The sequence below is a fragment of the Rhinopithecus roxellana genome, chromosome 4 (assembly GCF_007565055.1).
Source record: "Rhinopithecus roxellana isolate Shanxi Qingling chromosome 4, ASM756505v1, whole genome shotgun sequence".
NCBI lineage: Eukaryota > Metazoa > Chordata > Mammalia > Primates > Cercopithecidae > Rhinopithecus > Rhinopithecus roxellana.
In genome coordinates, this window is record NC_044552.1 from 119,621,440 (window position 1) to 119,640,109 (window position 18,670).

Sequence of the window (18,670 nt, forward strand, 5' to 3'; positions counted from 1 at the left end):
GTTAGATGGTGATTGGGGTTAAGGAGAATAATAAACCAGGGAAGGGTTTAGGAAGTTACAGAGTAGCAGGGACGTGTAATTTTAGACAGGAAGGCCTGGGAGGCTTATTAAGAAGGTAAGATTTAGGCCGGGTGTGGTGGCTCACATCTGTAATCCCAGCACTTTGGGAGGCCGAGGTGGGTGGATCATTTACTGAAATACAAAAATTAGCTGGACATGGTGGCAAGAGCCTGTACTCCCAGCTACTCTGGAGGCTAAAGCAGGAGAATTGCTTGAACCCAGGCACTCCAGCCTGGGCGACAGAGTGAGACTCTAAATAAATAAATAAATAAAGGTGAGATATGAATAAAGATCTAAGGGAGGAGAGATCCATCACACTAGATATTTGTACCTGCAGTGTTTTTGGCATTCTATTAATGTTATTAGTAGTTATTAATGTTTTGGCATTTACATATTAAGAAGGCCATACAGACTGAACATTAACAAAGCTGCCATTGGAGTCTTCGAAGCGATTACTCACCTAACGTGGTTAAGCCCCCGCCGAAAGTGCATGGCTTTTTCTAAGGTGGTGGTTTCCCTCGAGAGTGCAAGGACTCAGTGAGTCACCACGTCGTCGTTTGGCCTTGTCAATGTTGTCTTTCTACACTGATTCTCTTCCCACTACCGGTTTAGATTGTTCTGGGCAGACAGCAATAAAAAGATGATTCTAGAAAAATTCTCATGATTGCCTCAGAATGAAATTCTTGTTTCCCTTAGCAACAACCTGATTTGCTAACCTATTACCATAGAAATAGAATGTAAAATATATAAGCAATGTAATATTACCTTTTATTTTTTAAAACCCTCCTTTCCCCGCCCCCCCACCACTTTTTTTTTTCTGTATTTGTCATTAATAGACCTTGCCTTTCTTGGTTTGAGGTCCAGGCTCTCTTCTACTATTTCTGGCCATTACATAGATAATTCTATATCCTTCTAGGCTGAACCAGTCTCTTGTGTCTTTTCAGCTTTCTTTCAAAACTACCATTTCAATTTCTATCTATATCTCGTCAGAATAGAAAGGGGAGATAGAAAAACAAAGCAGCAATTACCCACAGAGATGGTTTTACTTAAATCACACTGCTCTTTTTACAAGTCCTTTTCATTTTTACTATCCCCATTTTGCTCAACAGGAGTCAGCTTCTATATCTAATACATAATCTTTAAAAAAAATAGTCTTCTGATGCCTTAGATTCCTAGGGGAAATGAAAACTTTAGCAGCCTCATCGAGGTTTATGTATTCTTCACGCTTCTATATAAGCATACCTGTTGTAGAGTTGGACCTGGTGGTGTACACCTGAGTCCTAGCTATTTGGGAGGATCACTTGAGCCCAGGACTTTGAGTCCAGCCTAGGTAATATAGCAAGACTCCATCTCTTAAAAAAAAAAAAAAAAAAAAAAGTGCTGAGGATGATGGCTCCCACCTGTACTCCCAGCGCTTGGGAGGCCAAGGCAGGAGGATCAGTTGAGGCCAGGAGTTCAGGGCCAGCCTGGGCAACATAGCAAGACCACATCTCTACCAAAAATAGAAAAAATTAGCTGGACATAGTGGTGTACACCTGAAGTCCCAGCTGTTGAGAAGGCAGAAGTGGGAGGATTGCTTGAACCCAGGAGTTCAAGGCTGGCTGCAATGAGCTATGATGGCACCACTGCACTCCGGCCTAGGCGGCAGCAAAACATTCTTAAAAAAAAAAAAAAAAAAAAAAGATTGTAAATATATCTATTGGAAAAATGCTTTCACCCAAGAATAAACCAATAATGATTCTAAATGTTTTGTTTTGGGATCTAGCTCTTTTTTAAAAAAGTGCTCATCACATTTTCCTATAACTTGATTAATTAATTAAACAAATAATTACTAAGTATCTACTACAAGCGACATGCTAAAACTAGGGATAGAGTAATTAAAGATGAAGTCCCAATTCTCAAAGAGCTCAGTGTCCAGACGAGGACGACAGAGGCAGCCCTAAGATCTTGAAGGGCATTGTCTTAGTCCATCCAGGCTGCTATAACAAAATGCCTTAGACTGCGTAATTTATACCCAACAGAAATGCATTGCTCACCGTTCCAGAGGCTGAGAAATCCAAGATCAAGGCACCAGCAGATTCAGTGTCTGGTGAGGGCCTACTTTCTCTAGATGGTACCTTCTGTGGGTGCTCACATGGCTGAAGGCTCAACCGGGCTCCCTCAAGCCTCTTTTATAAGGGGACTAATCCCGTTCATGTGGGCTCTAGCCTCATGACCTAATCACCTTCTAAAGGGCCTAACTCTTAATACATTGAGAATCGGTTTCAACATACAGATTTTGAAGGTGCTGGAGAGGGGGGTACACAAACATTCAGACCATAGCAGGCATTTATGCTGTGCTAAGGAGTTTTGATTTCATCCAGAAAGTAACAAACTGCCAATAAAATAGATGCAGTGGCACTGACATGGAAAGCTCACGTGGAACTTTGGACTTTGGAAAGTTCACTGTCAACTTAGTGCAGAATAAATTGGGGAATGGAGCAACATGGAGGAGAAAAGCCTTTGAACTTTGTTTTGCAGAGAAGTGCTTCTGTGCTACTTCTACAGAGATTCTGAGGCAATTGCAGTGAGATTAAGGAGGTAAAATGGATTTGTGAGATTTTAAGAAGAAAAATCTGAGAACAGTTGACAATAAATTTGAAATATGGAGTAAGAGAAGGAAAAAAGCAAAATTCTAAGAGGACAGTGGCTACCAGATGTCTGCTTGAAAAAGCAAATGGATGTTCAATCTATATTAACAATATACTGTAATGTCTTTGTAATACTGGTGTTTGGAAACAAGTAATGATCATCACCCTGTAAGCTCTTATTCTATGATAGGGTTTCCCTAGCGCATAGGTAGTGGAAGGGATACAAAATCTGGAATCTTACAAGCTGGTTTCAAACCACAACTCTGATATATTTTCACTGAACAAAAAAATTCTGATCATTTGTAAATTGAAAGTAATCAGAAACCTACTATGATATTATGATAGTCAAGTGAGGTGGGTTATGGAAAGTTTTTTTTTTTTTCCTTTAAAATTGTAAAGCATTGTAGTATAAAATGGTGGTGGTACTAGATTCAGTGTATAGGTTTCTAATCCTTTGAGAGGGCACATTGTCAAAGTTGAGCTTCTTTAGTGATGGTTCCTGCCCTACCTCCTGCTGACTAGGTCCCACTGGTAGAATTCCGGCGGGGCAGGCACAGCATTGCAAAAGTCTAGACCACAGGAATTGGGTGTGGAGACTTGGGCTCCTTCAGGTGGCATTGTTTGGATTATGCTTCCTGCCTCCTCACAGGAGCCCAGTTTTAACTCTGAGTTAGGGCATGTTGCTAAATGATCCCTGCTGCCTGTTCCTTCACTCTGACCACCTACCTGATCATCTGCCCTGGACCAAGACAGTCTTCAGCTTTACGTTAGGCAGCCAGAACAGGGCTATTCTCTAATGTGCCACTGGATACTTGGCAATGGGTAAGTAGTCATCTCCCTTCCAGAGCTTGGCCTCTGTCCTGAGCCAGGGAAGAGTTCATGCTAAGGAGGCCAGTGCTCACACCAGCCCTAGCATTGTATTAGACATAATTTTCCCCAGAAGACACCACCTGACCCCCTTCTATAAGGGCTTGGAAACCTGTTGGAAACAAATAACCTGGAGCTGTTAGGGACATGCTCCACCCCAGCCCCATCCTCTCGAGTCATGCATGTGTACCCAAGAGTTTGCAGAGTGATCTGATGAGCTCCCTTTGTAGGTAATGTGCCCTTTTATGATCTTTTTGTCTTTCATATTTTGTAGTTGCCCTATATCATATCTGAGTGAATTTGTTTTTATTTTTCCTATTTAGGGCTGACTTTCTGGAAGTTGTATTCAATTTTCTTTCAAGTCTGGCCTTTTTTAGAAGAGCTCATCTTCTCATTTTTAAATATTTTATGTCTTTATGTTAAACGTACATATTTTATAACTATATTCTATCATTTCTGACTTAATAAAGTCTTGAGGATTGGGATTTGTCATATATGTTTTCACTGATGTTGAATTGTTTCCTTACATAATTTATATTTTTTGGATTGTGAATTCAACTTTAGTGGTGCATTATCAGTAAGAATTCTGCATAGCAAACTTCAAGGGGTCTACCATTAAAATGTTTTTCCTTTGTTTCTGCCAGGCACTCCAGGGATATCCCAGGCTCAAGAGCAATTATGAGTATTACAATAAGTGTTAATTTGAAGTTCAAATAGCCAGCATCAGCTATGGTTGAAAGTGTTTAGAGAAGACCTATTTTTGCTCCTCCAGAGCTCAGTCTTGAGACAAACCAGCTTTCTTTTTGTTTCACAGTGTAGTGGGGTGACTTTTCTAATCTACCCTTTCATCAAGGGCCTGGTTTTGTGTGTTTCTGCTGTTTGCCTGGCATAGGCACTAGGCCATACTTCCTATCACCTCCTGGGCATTAAAACCCAAGCCCCACATGAGAGATCAGCAAACAATAGCCCTAGGATCAAGTCCAGCTCACTGTTAATCTTGGTAAATAAAGCCTTATTGGAACATAAGCATGTCCATTTGTTTATGTATCAGCTGGGCTGCTTTCACATCACAATGGCAGGATTGAGTAGTTGCTACAAAGACTATATGGCTCTCAAAGCTAAAACATTCACTACCTGACCTTTTACCAAAAAACGAGCATGAACTCCTGCCCTAGATTAATGAAACTGAAAATCCTGCCTTCATCCCTACCTTTTGGGCTTCAGGAGTTCTTGTGATTACCTGCTAGTATTCCTTTCCTCTTCATTTCTAGCTTCTGCAATCACCTTTACTCTTTAGTAAGCCCAGCTAGACATTTAAAAGTATATCTGTTTTATTTTACCTATGTGTTTTTAGCAGGAAGCTTCTCAGGTATCTGGTCTACCATCTTGCCAAATCCAGAGCCTCTCTTCTACTGTGTTGGTAGCAATATGTTATTCTTTTTCTGTTTCCTTGACTTGACCATTAAATTTATTCATGTTAAATTTTTATTTTCTAATGGATTTTTAAAATATCATGACATTTTTCATCTACCTAACTCCATATCTATGGAATTTGATAAATAATGCTTTTCTTCTCATATAAAAAATGATTGTGTAATTCCCATGGTCATTTCCTTTTTAACCCATTGGTTATTTTAAAGTAAAGTAAAATGTACTTTTGGCTGTCTTATTTTTAGTATTCTGTGCTCAGAGATCATGGTCTTTATGATATCAGTTCTTTGGAATTTGTTGAAATTTTTCTTTGTTGTCTAATATGTGATCAATTATATATTTTTCATATATGCATGAAAGGAATCTGTATCTGGGTGCAGAGCTCTCTCTGTAGATGTTATATCAGACTTGTTTATTGTGCCATTAGATTCTCTATTTTAAAATCTGTGTGCCAGATATATTCCTTTCTAATAGAGTTCTGTTAAAATCTATTGTGGTTGATATTTGTGTATTTTTCTCTGAAATTGTATCAACTCTGCTTTATATATTTCAAGGCTATGTTGTTAAAGAGCATAAAAACTCGTGATCATTGCCGTCTTCTTAGATTACTCATCAGTATTAACGTTAAGTTTGTTGACTTATACATGTTAGAAATCATTTTTTTTTTCCTTTGAGATGGAGTCTCGCTCTGTTGCCCAGGCTGGAGTGCAGTGTCGCCATCTCAGCTCACTGCAACCTCCATCTCCCAAGTTCAACCAATTCTCCTGCCTCAGCCTCCTGAGTAGTTGGGATTACAGGCATACAGCATTGCACCCGGCTAATTTTTGTATTTTCAGTAGAGATGGGGTTTTGCCATGTTGTCTAGGCTGGTCTCAAACTCCTGACCTCAGGTGATGCACCTGCCTCAGCCTCCCAAAGTGCTAGAATGACAGGCATGAGCCACTGCATCTGGCCAGAAATTTTTTTTTTTTAATGGCCAACTCAGACCCTGCTGTGAGTTGAATCTAACTATGGACTGCCAGTTTTAAACTCCAGCAAAATGTAGACTGTGTGAAAAGCTTGTTCTAATGTTCTTTCCCAGGGGCCTGTAGTTTTGTGCTGGGTTTCTACAGGGACATGCCTTGATCATGTGATGGCCCTAAATCCTTTAGTTCAGTCCAACACAAAGGATGTGGCTTTGGGGTGATGCCTCCAGATCTGAGGAGGTCTCTACTGAATCCTTTCTGTAAATCCAGTTTTCCATATTTGGCTGACACACTTGACAGTTTGCAGTTTAGAAATATAGATATTTCCTTTCTGCATCAGAGATAAACATTTTCCTCTATTTTTCATTTAAAAAAATGTTTCTGGGTCTTGGGGCGTGGGGGGTGGGGTGAAGTAAAATAATCCTGACTTTATCATTGGCAGCTGGTAAGATGTCACAATTTTCTTCTTACCCAAAGCCTTTCAGTGGTTTTATTCCCCTGGCAGTGTGAAATGCTTTAACAGCATCAAAAGCTGAATAACAAAAGGATGATTTATTAGATGTGATAGACACTGATAGATGTTCATTCTAGTTATGCACTGTTTCATTGATCTCCAGAATCAATGAAAAACAGGACTGAGTGGGTAAAAGAATCCACATGGCTTTTGGAGAAGCACTTCTATGAAGTTAACTATGTAATCCCCACTGTATTTGTAACAGCTGTGAAAACATAAACACAATATCTGCTTTATGTTGGGAGCATTTATTTGTTCATCCTTGAAGCTGCTTCTTAGAACTTTGGCCTGTTAATGCCATCTGATAAGATAAGGAATAATGCTCTTGGAAAAAAATCGATGTTTGAACTGTAGAATGAACTAATGTTTCAATCTTTTCTCCCCGTTTTTCCTTTTGTAGTATGACTATGAATATGATGAAAATGGTGACAGAGTCGTTTTAGGAAAAGGCACTTACGGGATAGTCTACGCAGGTCGGGACTTGAGCAACCAAGTCAGAATTGCTATTAAGGAAATCCCAGAGAGAGACAGCAGGTACAGTAATTGTGGCTACTAAAAGCTGTTCTATAGTACTTTGGGTTGTTCGTCGTATCTTAGAAAATATTGATGATATTCTAATGAATGAAACTCTGAAAACTTCATTGAGTCAATTAGCTCCTTCTGAGGTTTAGCTGCTGCATCATTCAATGTTTGAAGTTCCAGACTGGTGGGGAAGAACGGGGCTTTCAGAGACTACAGAAGAGAATGGCCCTGTGTGTGCTGGGCTCAGGTTGTCTTGGATAAAGGTGGATGTATTATATGAATAGATGGGGAATAAGCACTATCAGAAATGGTTTAGGTTGGAACCAGTTCTAGGTTCCAATCGGGCATGTGAGGAGCTTAGAAATTGTCATTCTATCTTAACAAGTGGAAAGCTGAACAGACTGAAATCAATGGCTCTTGTTGGATTTGTCAGTGAAGTTGCAAGGTAGGCAGCTGCCCCTGAAGTTGGAGAGACTGGCGAAGTGAGAGACTCATAACTTACTGAGCAGAAATCCATGATCAGAAACCTCTGTGGGAACCAGTGCAGGGGTAGGAAAACTGAACTGTAACTAACAAATCTCTAGAGGGCCACTGTGAAGTCTGAGTGAAAAACTCCAGCGGGACCCAGTCACTGGGGGCTGGGGGTGAGGGTCACACTTTCATGAGTTTTGGAGCTTTACCAGGCCCTCACAGAGACCTGAAATTAGAAAATTCCCATTGTGCTTCTGGTAGCAAGAAAGGAAAAGTCACCATTTTAAGATACACTAGAGCATTCTGTTCTTAACAAGGTCTGTCCACAAGAGACTCTATTTTACCAGAGCCTCACCAAACTGGGGGAAGGGGAGTACCAAATTTAGCCCAACTCTAGCTATCCTGTCTCATCTAAGGGGGCTAAAGCTAAGAAGCACTTGTAAAATTCACAGCCCAGGGGCACAGACTCACTAAAAGACTGAGACCTAATCATAGACTTACAGAACTCTTCTCCTGCCTGACTGCTTCCCACCATACCACTAAAGGCCTATTTACTGCAGTACTTTCACCTAGGACATCATGTCCACCTTTCTATAGAAAACTATAAGGCATACTGAGAGACAAAAAACACAGTTTAAGCAACATAGCAAGCGTCAGAACCTGAACCAGATATGGCGGGATATTGGAGTTATCAGATTGTGAATCGTATTCACACGCTTAGGGCTCTCATGGAAAAGTAGAGATTGTGCAGGAGCAGATGGTAATGTAAGCTCAGAGATGGAAATCCTAGGAATAATTTTCAAAAATGCTGGAGATCAAAAACAGTAATAGAAGTGAAGAATGGCTTTGATGGCGTGTTAGTAGACTGGACACAGTTAAAGAATCTCTGAGTTTGGGAATATATCAGTAGAAACTTTCAAAATTAAAAAAGCAAAGAGAAAAAAGACAAAAAAACCTGGGACAATATCCAAGAACTGTGTGACAACTACAAAATGTATAATATATACATTTTTGCCATTAAAAGTAATGGCAAAAACTGCAGTTATTTTTGCACCAACCTATACTTGAAGAAATGAGTTGAACCTCACGTTGTGAGGCCTTGTGAAAGATGGAATCTTTTTTAGAAACAAAAATGTTGTTCAGGAAACTGAAGCACTCTGGTGATAGGATTATCTGTTGCTCACTGTGCTTGTGCTCTGCCTTATGGTTTATTTCTCCAACTAATAATTCTGTCTTCTCTCAACCTTATGATTTCTGCTGCCTTAGGGCTTCCCTTCCATCTCTCTGTAAGGCAGTGCTCCTATAATTAGTGAAACACAGTTGTAGTGTATGATACACAGTTGTGTGTGTTGTATATTCAAAGTCTGAAAGAGAGAGAATTTGATTGTTTAATAGATGGTTATTATTATCCATATTTGGCCAGGCTTTAATGCTGGGCTACATCATGGGCTGATTCTGGCTGCCCTTGAGTCCACGTTCTGTGGCCGTGGTCATAGGCCACGTGACCAGCCTTCCTTAGGAAGGACCCACCCCTGAGCTCCCCAGGTTACCTGTCTACCCCACATCTTCAATTACAGATCTCAGAGGCGTCTCAAGGTTAACATGACCAAAACTGAACCTAGATTTTTTTCCTTTTTTAACTTTTATTTTAGAATCGGGGTACATGTGCAGGTTTGTTACAAAAGAATATTGTGTGTTGCTTAGGTCTGGAGTATAAATGAATCCATCAAATATGCCTAGGTAGTCAGTATATTGCCCAATCGCGAACCCGGATTTTATTTTTATTTACTTATTTTTTTTAAGACAGAGACTCACTCTGTCATTCAGGCTGGAGTGCGGTGGCCCCATCTCAGCTCACTGCAACCTCCATCTCCCAAGTTCAAGCAATTCTCATGCTTCAGCCTCCCAAGTAGCTGGGATTACAGGCCTGTGCCACTGTGCCCAGCTAATTTTTGTGTTTTTAGTAGAGACGGAATTTCACTATGTGGGCCAGGCTGGTCTCGAACTCCTGCCCTCAAGTGATCTGCCCACCTCAGCCTCCCAAAGTGCTGGGATTACAGGCGTGAGCTGCTGCGCCCAGCCATGAACCCGATTTTTATTCCCAAATGTACTCTCCCTAAAGTATTCCTTGTGTCATCAGTTACTGTCTCCCCATCCATCCAGCTGCTCAGGCTAACCTCCAGGATTCATCTGGATTCCTCTCTTTCTCTTGCACTCCACATCTACTCCATCAGTAGGTCGTACTGTTTGTTGTATCAGCCTCTGCATTATATTCTGAATCTCTCTACTCTTTCCAGTCACCACAGCTGCACCTCTAATCTAAGCCTTCAGGCCTCTCGCCCGGACTCCCTTCTAGTCTCAGCAATCACCTCGTAATTGGTCTCTGCTTTCATTCTTTCCTTCACTCCTAGTCCATCCTTCTTTGAGGAGTCACAGAGGTCTTCCTGAAGTTAAAATCAAATCATGCAGTGATAATGATGTGTCAGTGAAGGTCCATCAGTTGTAACAAATGGACTACTCTGCTGGGGAATGTTGATAATGGGGGAGACTGTGCATGTTTGGGAACCAGGAGTGTGTGGGAAATCTCTGTACCTCCCTCTCAAATTTTTCTGTGAACTTACAAACTGCTCTAAAAAATAACATCTATTTTTAAAAATCACATCATGTCACTACTGCCTAAAACCCTTCAGTGGATTCTTATTGCAACTAGCATGAAACCCAGAACCCTTACTTTGAATCACAAGGCCACAGGCGATCTGCTTCCTCTGTGGCCTCACCTCCACTCCAGCTACACTGGTGTCTCTCTATTGGGCATACCAAGATCAACCCAGACCTTGGCAGGATTGCCTCATTTTCATCATTTAAGCTTTAATTCAAATGTCAAGCCCTCAGAGAGGTCTTCTCTGACTACCCCAAACTGAAAAAGACACCCCCTCCCATGCAAGCACCGTGCCCGATCCCAGCTCTTGATCCTTAGTGCGTGACTTTCACGCTGCCTCCAGGCTCCATATGTCATTCCAGAAGGAAAAGGAAAACAGAGCTTCCCAGAACTACCCAGTATACTTTCCCCTCTGTTGCACTCGCCCAAAATGCCTACCCCTACCTACAAGGAACTAGGAACTCCGGCTTTTTAGCCAGCCATTTGTTTCTCCAAACAAAATCATAGAAAGAGGGAGGAATAGATATTAGGTAAGCAAACAGCTGTTGCTGCCTGCCGCATGTGTAGTTTCATTCAATTTCATATTTGTTTGGTGTTGTTCCAGCATTTCCTCTTAGTTAATTCATGAGACATGATTATGGATTCTTATGAAACAGTAGTAGAAATTACTCATTAAATACCTAGGTAATATATATAAAGTTGTCATCTTAAAATTTTTCTTTCAGTCCTACAGGTTCTTAAGGATCATATATATAGATAATATAGATTTGAAACAATATGAAATTTAACGAGGTCATCGCTATCAAATTGCTGCAGCCAAATTCACTAACCTTTAGCCACAGCTCCTCTCTTTTCCCCTCCTGATGGATTTAGGTGGACACTTGGAAGAAACTCACTTTTAAAATCATCCTGTAGTTTAAGTTTATTCAAATGCTGCTATACACACACAAAGCACACCAATACCAACAAGATGTTTCAGCTCCTGTTCTGTAACAGTGCAGTTGGTATATGTGATTTGTGCATGACAAGCCCTTACCTTGAACAGCTGGTGCAGGGCATCTTCTTATTAACAATATAAAGAAATTGCTGACAAGTCTATTATTGTGAAGATACAGCAGCCAAAGTTGTTTCTATCCATGTGACCTGGAGGGGTGTGGAAGTTTTGTTGAAAAAGATAGCAGTTACAGTTACAAAGGATAATTACAAAAGTAGTGTGATGTGAATAATGCATGATACAACCTCTGCACACTAAACTACCATCTGTAAAGAAGGATCAGAGCAACGGAAACAATTTCTCCTCTGTTTCCTTCATGTTCTAAAACCACTTTGTTAGAGAATCAAAGTGGTTGTAAGAGAGAAGAGGTAGATTTAGTATGCTCTCATCATCTACCCCCAACTAGTTGTTAATCTCAGGTTGGCTTTGTCTTCTGATATTCTACATATCCTGAACTGGTTATTTTTATTTTATTTTATTTATTTTATTTTTGAGATGGAGTTTCGTTTTGTCGCCCAGGCTGGGGTGCAGTGGTGTAATCTCAGCTCACTGCAACCTCCGCCTCCTAGGTTCAAGTGATTCTTCTGCCTCAGCCTCCCAAGTAACTGGGATTACAGGCACCTGCCACTACGCCCAGCTAATTTTTATATTTTTAGTAGAGACAGGGTTTCACCATGTGGACAGGCTGGTCTTGAACTCCTGACCTCAAGTGATCTGCCCACCTTGGCCTCCCAAAGTGCTGGGATTACAGGAGTGAACCACTGCACCCTGCCATGGACTGGTTATTTCTATGACATTTTTCACTCAGCTGTATATGAGAGACAACAGGGGAGCTTTTAAAAATACTGATGCTCAAGCTCTACTTCCAAAAATCCTAGGGTGGTCCTGGAAATTAGAAGCCCTTTAGGAAATGTAAATATCCAGTTAATGTTGGCAACCACTGGTCTAGATGGTTAGCAGTGGGGATTTGACTCAAAGGGAGTGTCTGGAGATACCTATGGATTAATAGTTTTGTCAAAACCAAATATATAAGTATCTCTGATTATCTAGGCCATTTCTTCTTTCCCTTGTTACAGGTAATTGAGAAGAAATATGATTTTCTTATAATACTCATAGACAAGACTAATTTGTTGATGTGAACAAATTATAATTCCACCCTTGTTTAATGCTTGGCACTTACACTTAGTGAAAATGCTGGGTGTTTGTAATATTTTCTATATTGGAGAAGAGTACTTGTCCTTAGCTAGGTTAAGGATTCTGACCATTATTGCAAATTTTGACCTATCTTCTTAGTTTAAGTAATAAGGTAAGGATATTGCTTCTCCAGGATCTTAAGTTTAAGCATTGATGTTTTGATTTTCAGTAGAGAATCAGAAGGTGGGAGCCTTATGATTAATAATTAACTGAGGGCCCAGTATGGTGGTGCATGCCTGTAATCTCACTTTGGGAGGCTAAGGCTGGCAGATCACTTGAACTCAGGAGTTTGAGATTAGCCTGGGCCACATGGTGAAACAAAAAATACAAATATTAGCTGGGCATGGTGGTGCACACCTGTAGTCACAGCTACTCAGGAGGCTGAAATGGGAGCATTGCTTGAGCCTGGGAGGCTGAGGGTGCAGTGAGCTATAATCGTGCCACTGCATTCCAGCCTGGGTGACAGAGAGAGACCCTGTCTTAAATAATCATCATCATCAGCATCATCATCATCATCTGAGTTAGTTGGTTGTTTCAGATTTTTCTTTATCTCTTAACTCTGTAGAATACAGAGGCACAGTATTTGCCACTAATCCATATCAATAGCAGTTGTGAGCCAGGTTTGTTGACTCATGCCTGTAATCCCAGCCCTTTGGGAGGCTGAGGTGGGCAGATCACCTGTGGTCAGGAGTTCGAGACTAGCCTGGCCAACATGTTGAAACTCCCTTTCTGCTAAAAATGCTAAAATTAGCCAGGTGTGGTGGCAGGCGCCTGTAATCCCAGCTACTTGGGAGGCTGAGGCAGGAGAATCGCTTGAACTCGCGAGGCAGAGGTTGCAGTGAGCCGAGATCGCGCCATTGCATCCCAGCCTGGGCGACAAGAGCGAAACTCCATCTCCAAAAAAAAAAAAAAGAGCAGGTATGAACTAACATCAAAGTGTTTTAACCCTCATGGAAAAGCAACTTGTAAATACCCTTATAGTTGAGAGTCATTACCTAAATACCTTATTGGTAACACTGTATATTGGTATTTCTGGTGTTATCTCACTCAAGCAATTATCAAAATGTTGTTGCTATCTCTAACTGGTATACTATTAAAGTGCTCATTTTAATACCTGCCCTTCATAGTTCCTAAAGCAATTCTAAAGAAAAAAAGAATAATCAATCCAAAATGCAAGTATTTGGTTGTTTTTATTGCTGTTGGCTGCTTTCTGGAAACATTACACAGATAATAAAAATTAATTTAAATTAAGTGAATTTAAATTTTTATAAACGAATTGCTTTAGCTATAGCACTTACTCTAAAAAGCTTATTGAAAATAGCATTATTCAATATTAACCAATGGATTTGTCAGTGTAAGATCTAAGGATTTCCTACATGTAGGACTGAAGCAAATGTGAGACATCAGGTTTGCACTAATGTGAATTATTAGTGTATTTCACACCGGTAGCCTCCATTATAGGAGATATATATATTCGATTTAGATTATATATATATATATAGAGAGAGAGAGAGAGAGGAATTCCTTTGAGTCTGTATTTATTGTTGCTGACACCCTACAATATTTAGCTTCTTAAGTAAAATTTGAGGCTACAGATTTGGACTGAGCTCCTGCACTAGGCTCCAACAGACCAGCCTGTGGAACCATGCTAGGGTTCCACATCACCAAACCAAAACTAAGCAGTTTACTTGTAAGATCTGGCCTTCTGAAAAATCAGGAGAGAGATGATAGCCAAATTCTCAAACAGGCCAATTTTCAAAAAACAAAAACAAAACAGAGTCACAGGGACTGATCAAAAGGCACCCAGCCAACCTGAGCTGGCATGATAAGGAAGTCCCCTCTGCTTTTTTTTTTTTTTTTTTTTTTTGAGACGGAGTCTCACTCTGTTGCCCAGGCTGGAGTGCAGTGGCCAGACCTCAGCTCACTGCAAGCTCCGCCTCCCGGGTTCACGCCATTCTCCTGCCTCAGCCTCCCGAGTAACTGGGATTACAGGCGCCCGCCACCTCGCCTGGCTAGTTTTTTGTATTTTTTTTTTAGTAGAGACGGGGTTTCACCGTGTTAGCCAGGATGGTGTCGATCTCCTGACCTCGTGATCCGCCCGTCTCGGCCTCCCAAAGTGCTGGGATTACAGGCTTGAGCCACCGCGCCCGGCAGTCCCCTCTGCTTTAACCCCTGCAAGGGAAGTAACCTGAACTAACCTAACATTAACCACTTGGCTTTTGCTCTGTGTTGTTTTTGTTCCTGCTCAAGCTACCTTACAAAAGAAAACCCACTGTTTTGCCATGCCCAGTGGACCTCCTATGTGGATTGGATACTGCCTGGCTCATGAATCATGAATAAAAGCCAATTTGATTTTTAAAACTCAATTTGCTGAAATTATGTTCTTTGGCAATCAGTACAATAATTACATTAGGGCTACATTAAATTCAGGGTGGTTAAGAGTCTATAAAGCTTTACAGTACTTCCAATAATCATCAAAAGTGTTGTTCTGCTCCAGAAATATAAAATAACTTTCATAATTTGAATCAGCAACATATATCAAGTACATAATTTTGAAGTCACACTTTCAATGTGGAGGCTTCATGAGGATTAGGTAAAAAATCATGATATAATAGAATTAGTGGACACCGTAAGGTGAAGATTTTTGATGCAAAGGGCTTAAAGAGATTTGACCTATGAGTGGTTTTATGTTTGCTGTTGAAGAATTGACAGGCCTTTCAGGAAGTTCTAGAATGTACATTAAAGTTATTTGCAAGTTTTGTCTTCCTGGACAAGAGTCTCCTGATCATTAGTAAATTGTGATAGTAAAGTTTTATAGTCAATAATAAAATTGTGTTGATGAGGCCAGTGGAATAGAAAGTCATGTTAATGTTAATATGTTAATATGGAGAGTAAACTGTGTGGACGATTTCAGTTCTCCTGGGTTTGAATCTTAGCTCTGTCACTTACTAGCTTTGGGATCTTGGGCAAGTCAGTCATCCTCTCTGTGAATCAGTTTCCTCATCTGTACAATGAACATACCAACACTACCTTCTCATGGAAATGAATTAACGTATACAACTGGCTTAGTACCTGACACATTTCCCCTCAGATCCTACCACAACTTCAACTTCATAGAATTTACCTTAGGAGAAATAAAGGCCTTAAACGGTCATTTTGGTTTCACATATGGACATATATTTGGCTGATATTTTCCATTTGTATTGTTTAAATTTATACAGTAAGGTCTGGCTACATAATTAACTCATTGACAACTGCATGTCTTTTAGATACTCTCAGCCCCTGCATGAAGAAATAGCATTGCATAAGCACCTGAAGCACAAAAATATTGTCCAGTATCTGGGCTCTTTCAGTGAGAATGGTTTCATTAAAATCTTCATGGAGCAGGTCCCTGGAGGTAAGAGATATTTCTTTCTTTAAAAAGTGTGAATTTTTAGAGCCTTGAAGGGGAGAAAACTTGAATGGGATTTACTAGAGTACAGGTCTTCATCTGTCTAAACTGAGAGAGAAATTGGACATGTGACATTACCTCCAGTTTGTTAGGAGATGTCAACCATAAATAATGAGATTTAGAAAATATCCTAATGTATGGAGTTTATTCTGGTGCAAAGCTTGAGGATAGCCACCCAGGAAACACAGACTCCAAAAGAATGGGCCAGTGTTCCAAAGTGAGGAAGTTCATGTTGAACTTACATAGGCCGAAGACTAACAGGGTGGCAACATCTTCTACACAAGGTTATTACATTTAAGTGGTTACAGCTTTATATTCCAAGGCAGATTATTTTAATATTCCATAAGGAGGGGTAATGGTCTCAAGGGATCTTTTATTTGGCACCATTCAGTCTTTCCCAATCATTTACAGGACAAAAATGCGGAAGAGATTTAGCCTATAATCGCAGAATCAGAAGTTACAACCGATTGCTACATGACTCAGGCCACAAAGTCACATTCCTTAAATAATAATAAGGCTTAAATAATTTAAAGTTCCAGAAGCTTTACAAGTGAATTATATAATTTCACAGAGACAATACATAAATATGGAAACCATTTCCGTATCAATCATCATGACTTGAATTAAAGTTAGCAGTAGACATTGGCCTTTTACTTAGACATATTTGATAGCAATCATCTTTAGAGTAGGGATATTTGCAAATTCATGTTTGAGCCCAATATCTAGTACAGCTCCTGGGCCACTGTGAAGAACCAATGAATGTTAGCTTAAATTACTGTTACATTATTAATACGCTTTAAAGAGCTCATTTGAATGAGGATTTATTTACTATTTATCCCTACTTTACAGGAAGTCTTTCTGCTCTCCTTCGTTCCAAATGGGGTCCATTAAAAGATAATGAGCAAACAATTGGCTTTTATACAAAGCAAATACTGGAAGGATTAAAATATCTCCATGACAATCAGATAGTTCACCGCGACATAAAGGTAAGGTGCACCAGCATTCATTTTCATGAGTTCTTTCTTTGCTGGGTTATTATTTTACTTGCAAAAGTCATATTGTGTTATGAGTATTAATTTAGAATGGTGAATAAGTAAATCTTAGAAACAGCAGAAATATAAGAAATCATTTACCCCTGAATCAGTTCTTTATGTTCATGTCTTAATGCTTTTGCTCAAAGAACAAACTGCTTAACTGCGTTCAGCCAACAAGGTTGTGCTCCCACTACACAATGTTTCCTAGGAACTCTGTGGTGTGGGATACAGCTGTCTAAAGGTAAACAGGAGATGGCCTCTGGTCCTGAGGAACTTATAGGCTGGTTAATCTTTGTATCCTTGCCCATAGTAGCTACTCAGTAAATACTTATTGAATCAATAAATGAATGGTTAGAAGAAAAAAAAAATTCCCTTTTCTCACAAGTATCACATATTCATTGATTGAACTATAATTATAAGGTATAGATTCTCTAAAATAAGCTAAAATAATAACTTTACGTTCTCTTCTTAAAAAGAAAATTCAGAACTAATACATTTTTTACAAAGTCTGGACTATTGAAAATAAGTTAATATTACTACCCTAAAATCAACCAAAATGCCCATTTATCTATCATATCTCTACATATTCCAGGAAAAGAAGTAAAGAAACATAGAAAAGAAAATAAAGTAACTGGAAAGTTATGAAAATCATAATTTAATTATACATACATCATTATATATCTGTAAATAGCAATAAGATCTAACCAGTTAGGAATCATATTTGATCTTGTGATCTGAGTAGCAGATTATGAAGAACTTATAACCACCCAGTGAGTTTATGTTGCCCACTGACCAGATAGAGCTGATTTCTCAAGATATAAGAATTGCAACTGAGAGTTTAATACACACAGAGATGGCCAAACAAGATATTGGATTTTATGATTATTCAAATCAGCCTCTCCAAAAATTTAGAGGCTAACGTTTTTCAAAGATGGTTTGGTGAGCAGGGGGCTAGGGTCTGGGTGGTTGGGGATGCAATTATAGAGGTGTGGAAAATAGTTCTTGTGTGTTGAGTCTAGTTCTGGGTGGGGGCCACAGGACTGGCTGAGTCCAGAGTCACAGGTCTGGGTGATGCCATCTGATAGTCAGAAATGGAGAAGCCTGTAAAGACATCTCAAAAGGCCAGTCTTCAGTTCTACAATAGTGATGTCAATTATAGGAACAATTGGAGAATTTGCAAATCTTGTGACCCCCCAGAATAGTGGGCTGATAATCATTTGGCTATGCCTACATCTTAGTGGACTTTAGGCCCCTCTCATCCTCTTAACCTGGTGGCCTTTCATTAGTTTTACAAAGATGGTTTAGTTTTGGGGAAGGGCTATTATCATCTAAACTATAAATTATAAATTAAATTTCTCCAAGTGAGCTTGGTCTACACCCTGGAATGACCAAGGGCAGTTTGGAAATTTAAGGCAAGATGGTGGTGGTTAGATCAGTTCTCTTTTACTGTCATAATTTTCTCACTGTTGCAATTTTTGCAAAGGCGGTTGGTCTCAAACTGATAATATGTAAACAAAAAACAATGTCAAGAATTCACTATTGAGATAAACTATTAATGAAGAATACAGAATTATGTTGTTGGTTGCTGTAAGGACACCTTTTTTTTTTTTTTTTTTTTAAATTGGACTTACCAAGTCAACAATAGACAGTATCTGAAGAAAGATACCATTTGTGATTAAAGTCCTCTGTTCTCTAGGGTGACAATGTGTTGATTAATACCTACAGTGGTGTTCTCAAGATCTCTGACTTCGGGACATCAAAGAGGCTCGCTGGCATAAACCCTTGTACTGAAACTTTTACTGGTATGTTTTTGCAATGATGATACAGATCTTATGTAATTAAAGAAATAATTGCTGAGTTTGAGCATAATGTGAGAGA

The 18,670-nt window shown here is 39.7% G+C and overlaps 1 protein-coding gene across 3 annotated transcripts in view; it reads left to right on the forward strand.

The window, feature by feature from the left end:
- Window positions 1–18,670, forward strand: part of MAP3K5 (mitogen-activated protein kinase kinase kinase 5) — a 252,403-nt gene that overhangs the window by 173,518 nt on the left and 60,215 nt on the right. For all 3 annotated transcript variants that reach the window (XM_030928710.1, XM_010379481.2, XM_030928711.1), the window contains 4 exons: window positions 6,868–7,001; window positions 15,577–15,704; window positions 16,608–16,744; window positions 18,489–18,594. In XM_030928710.1, coding sequence (XP_030784570.1) covers window positions 6,868–7,001; window positions 15,577–15,704; window positions 16,608–16,744; window positions 18,489–18,594 — 505 coding nt within the window. The remainder of the gene's footprint in view (window positions 1–6,867; window positions 7,002–15,576; window positions 15,705–16,607; window positions 16,745–18,488; window positions 18,595–18,670) is intronic.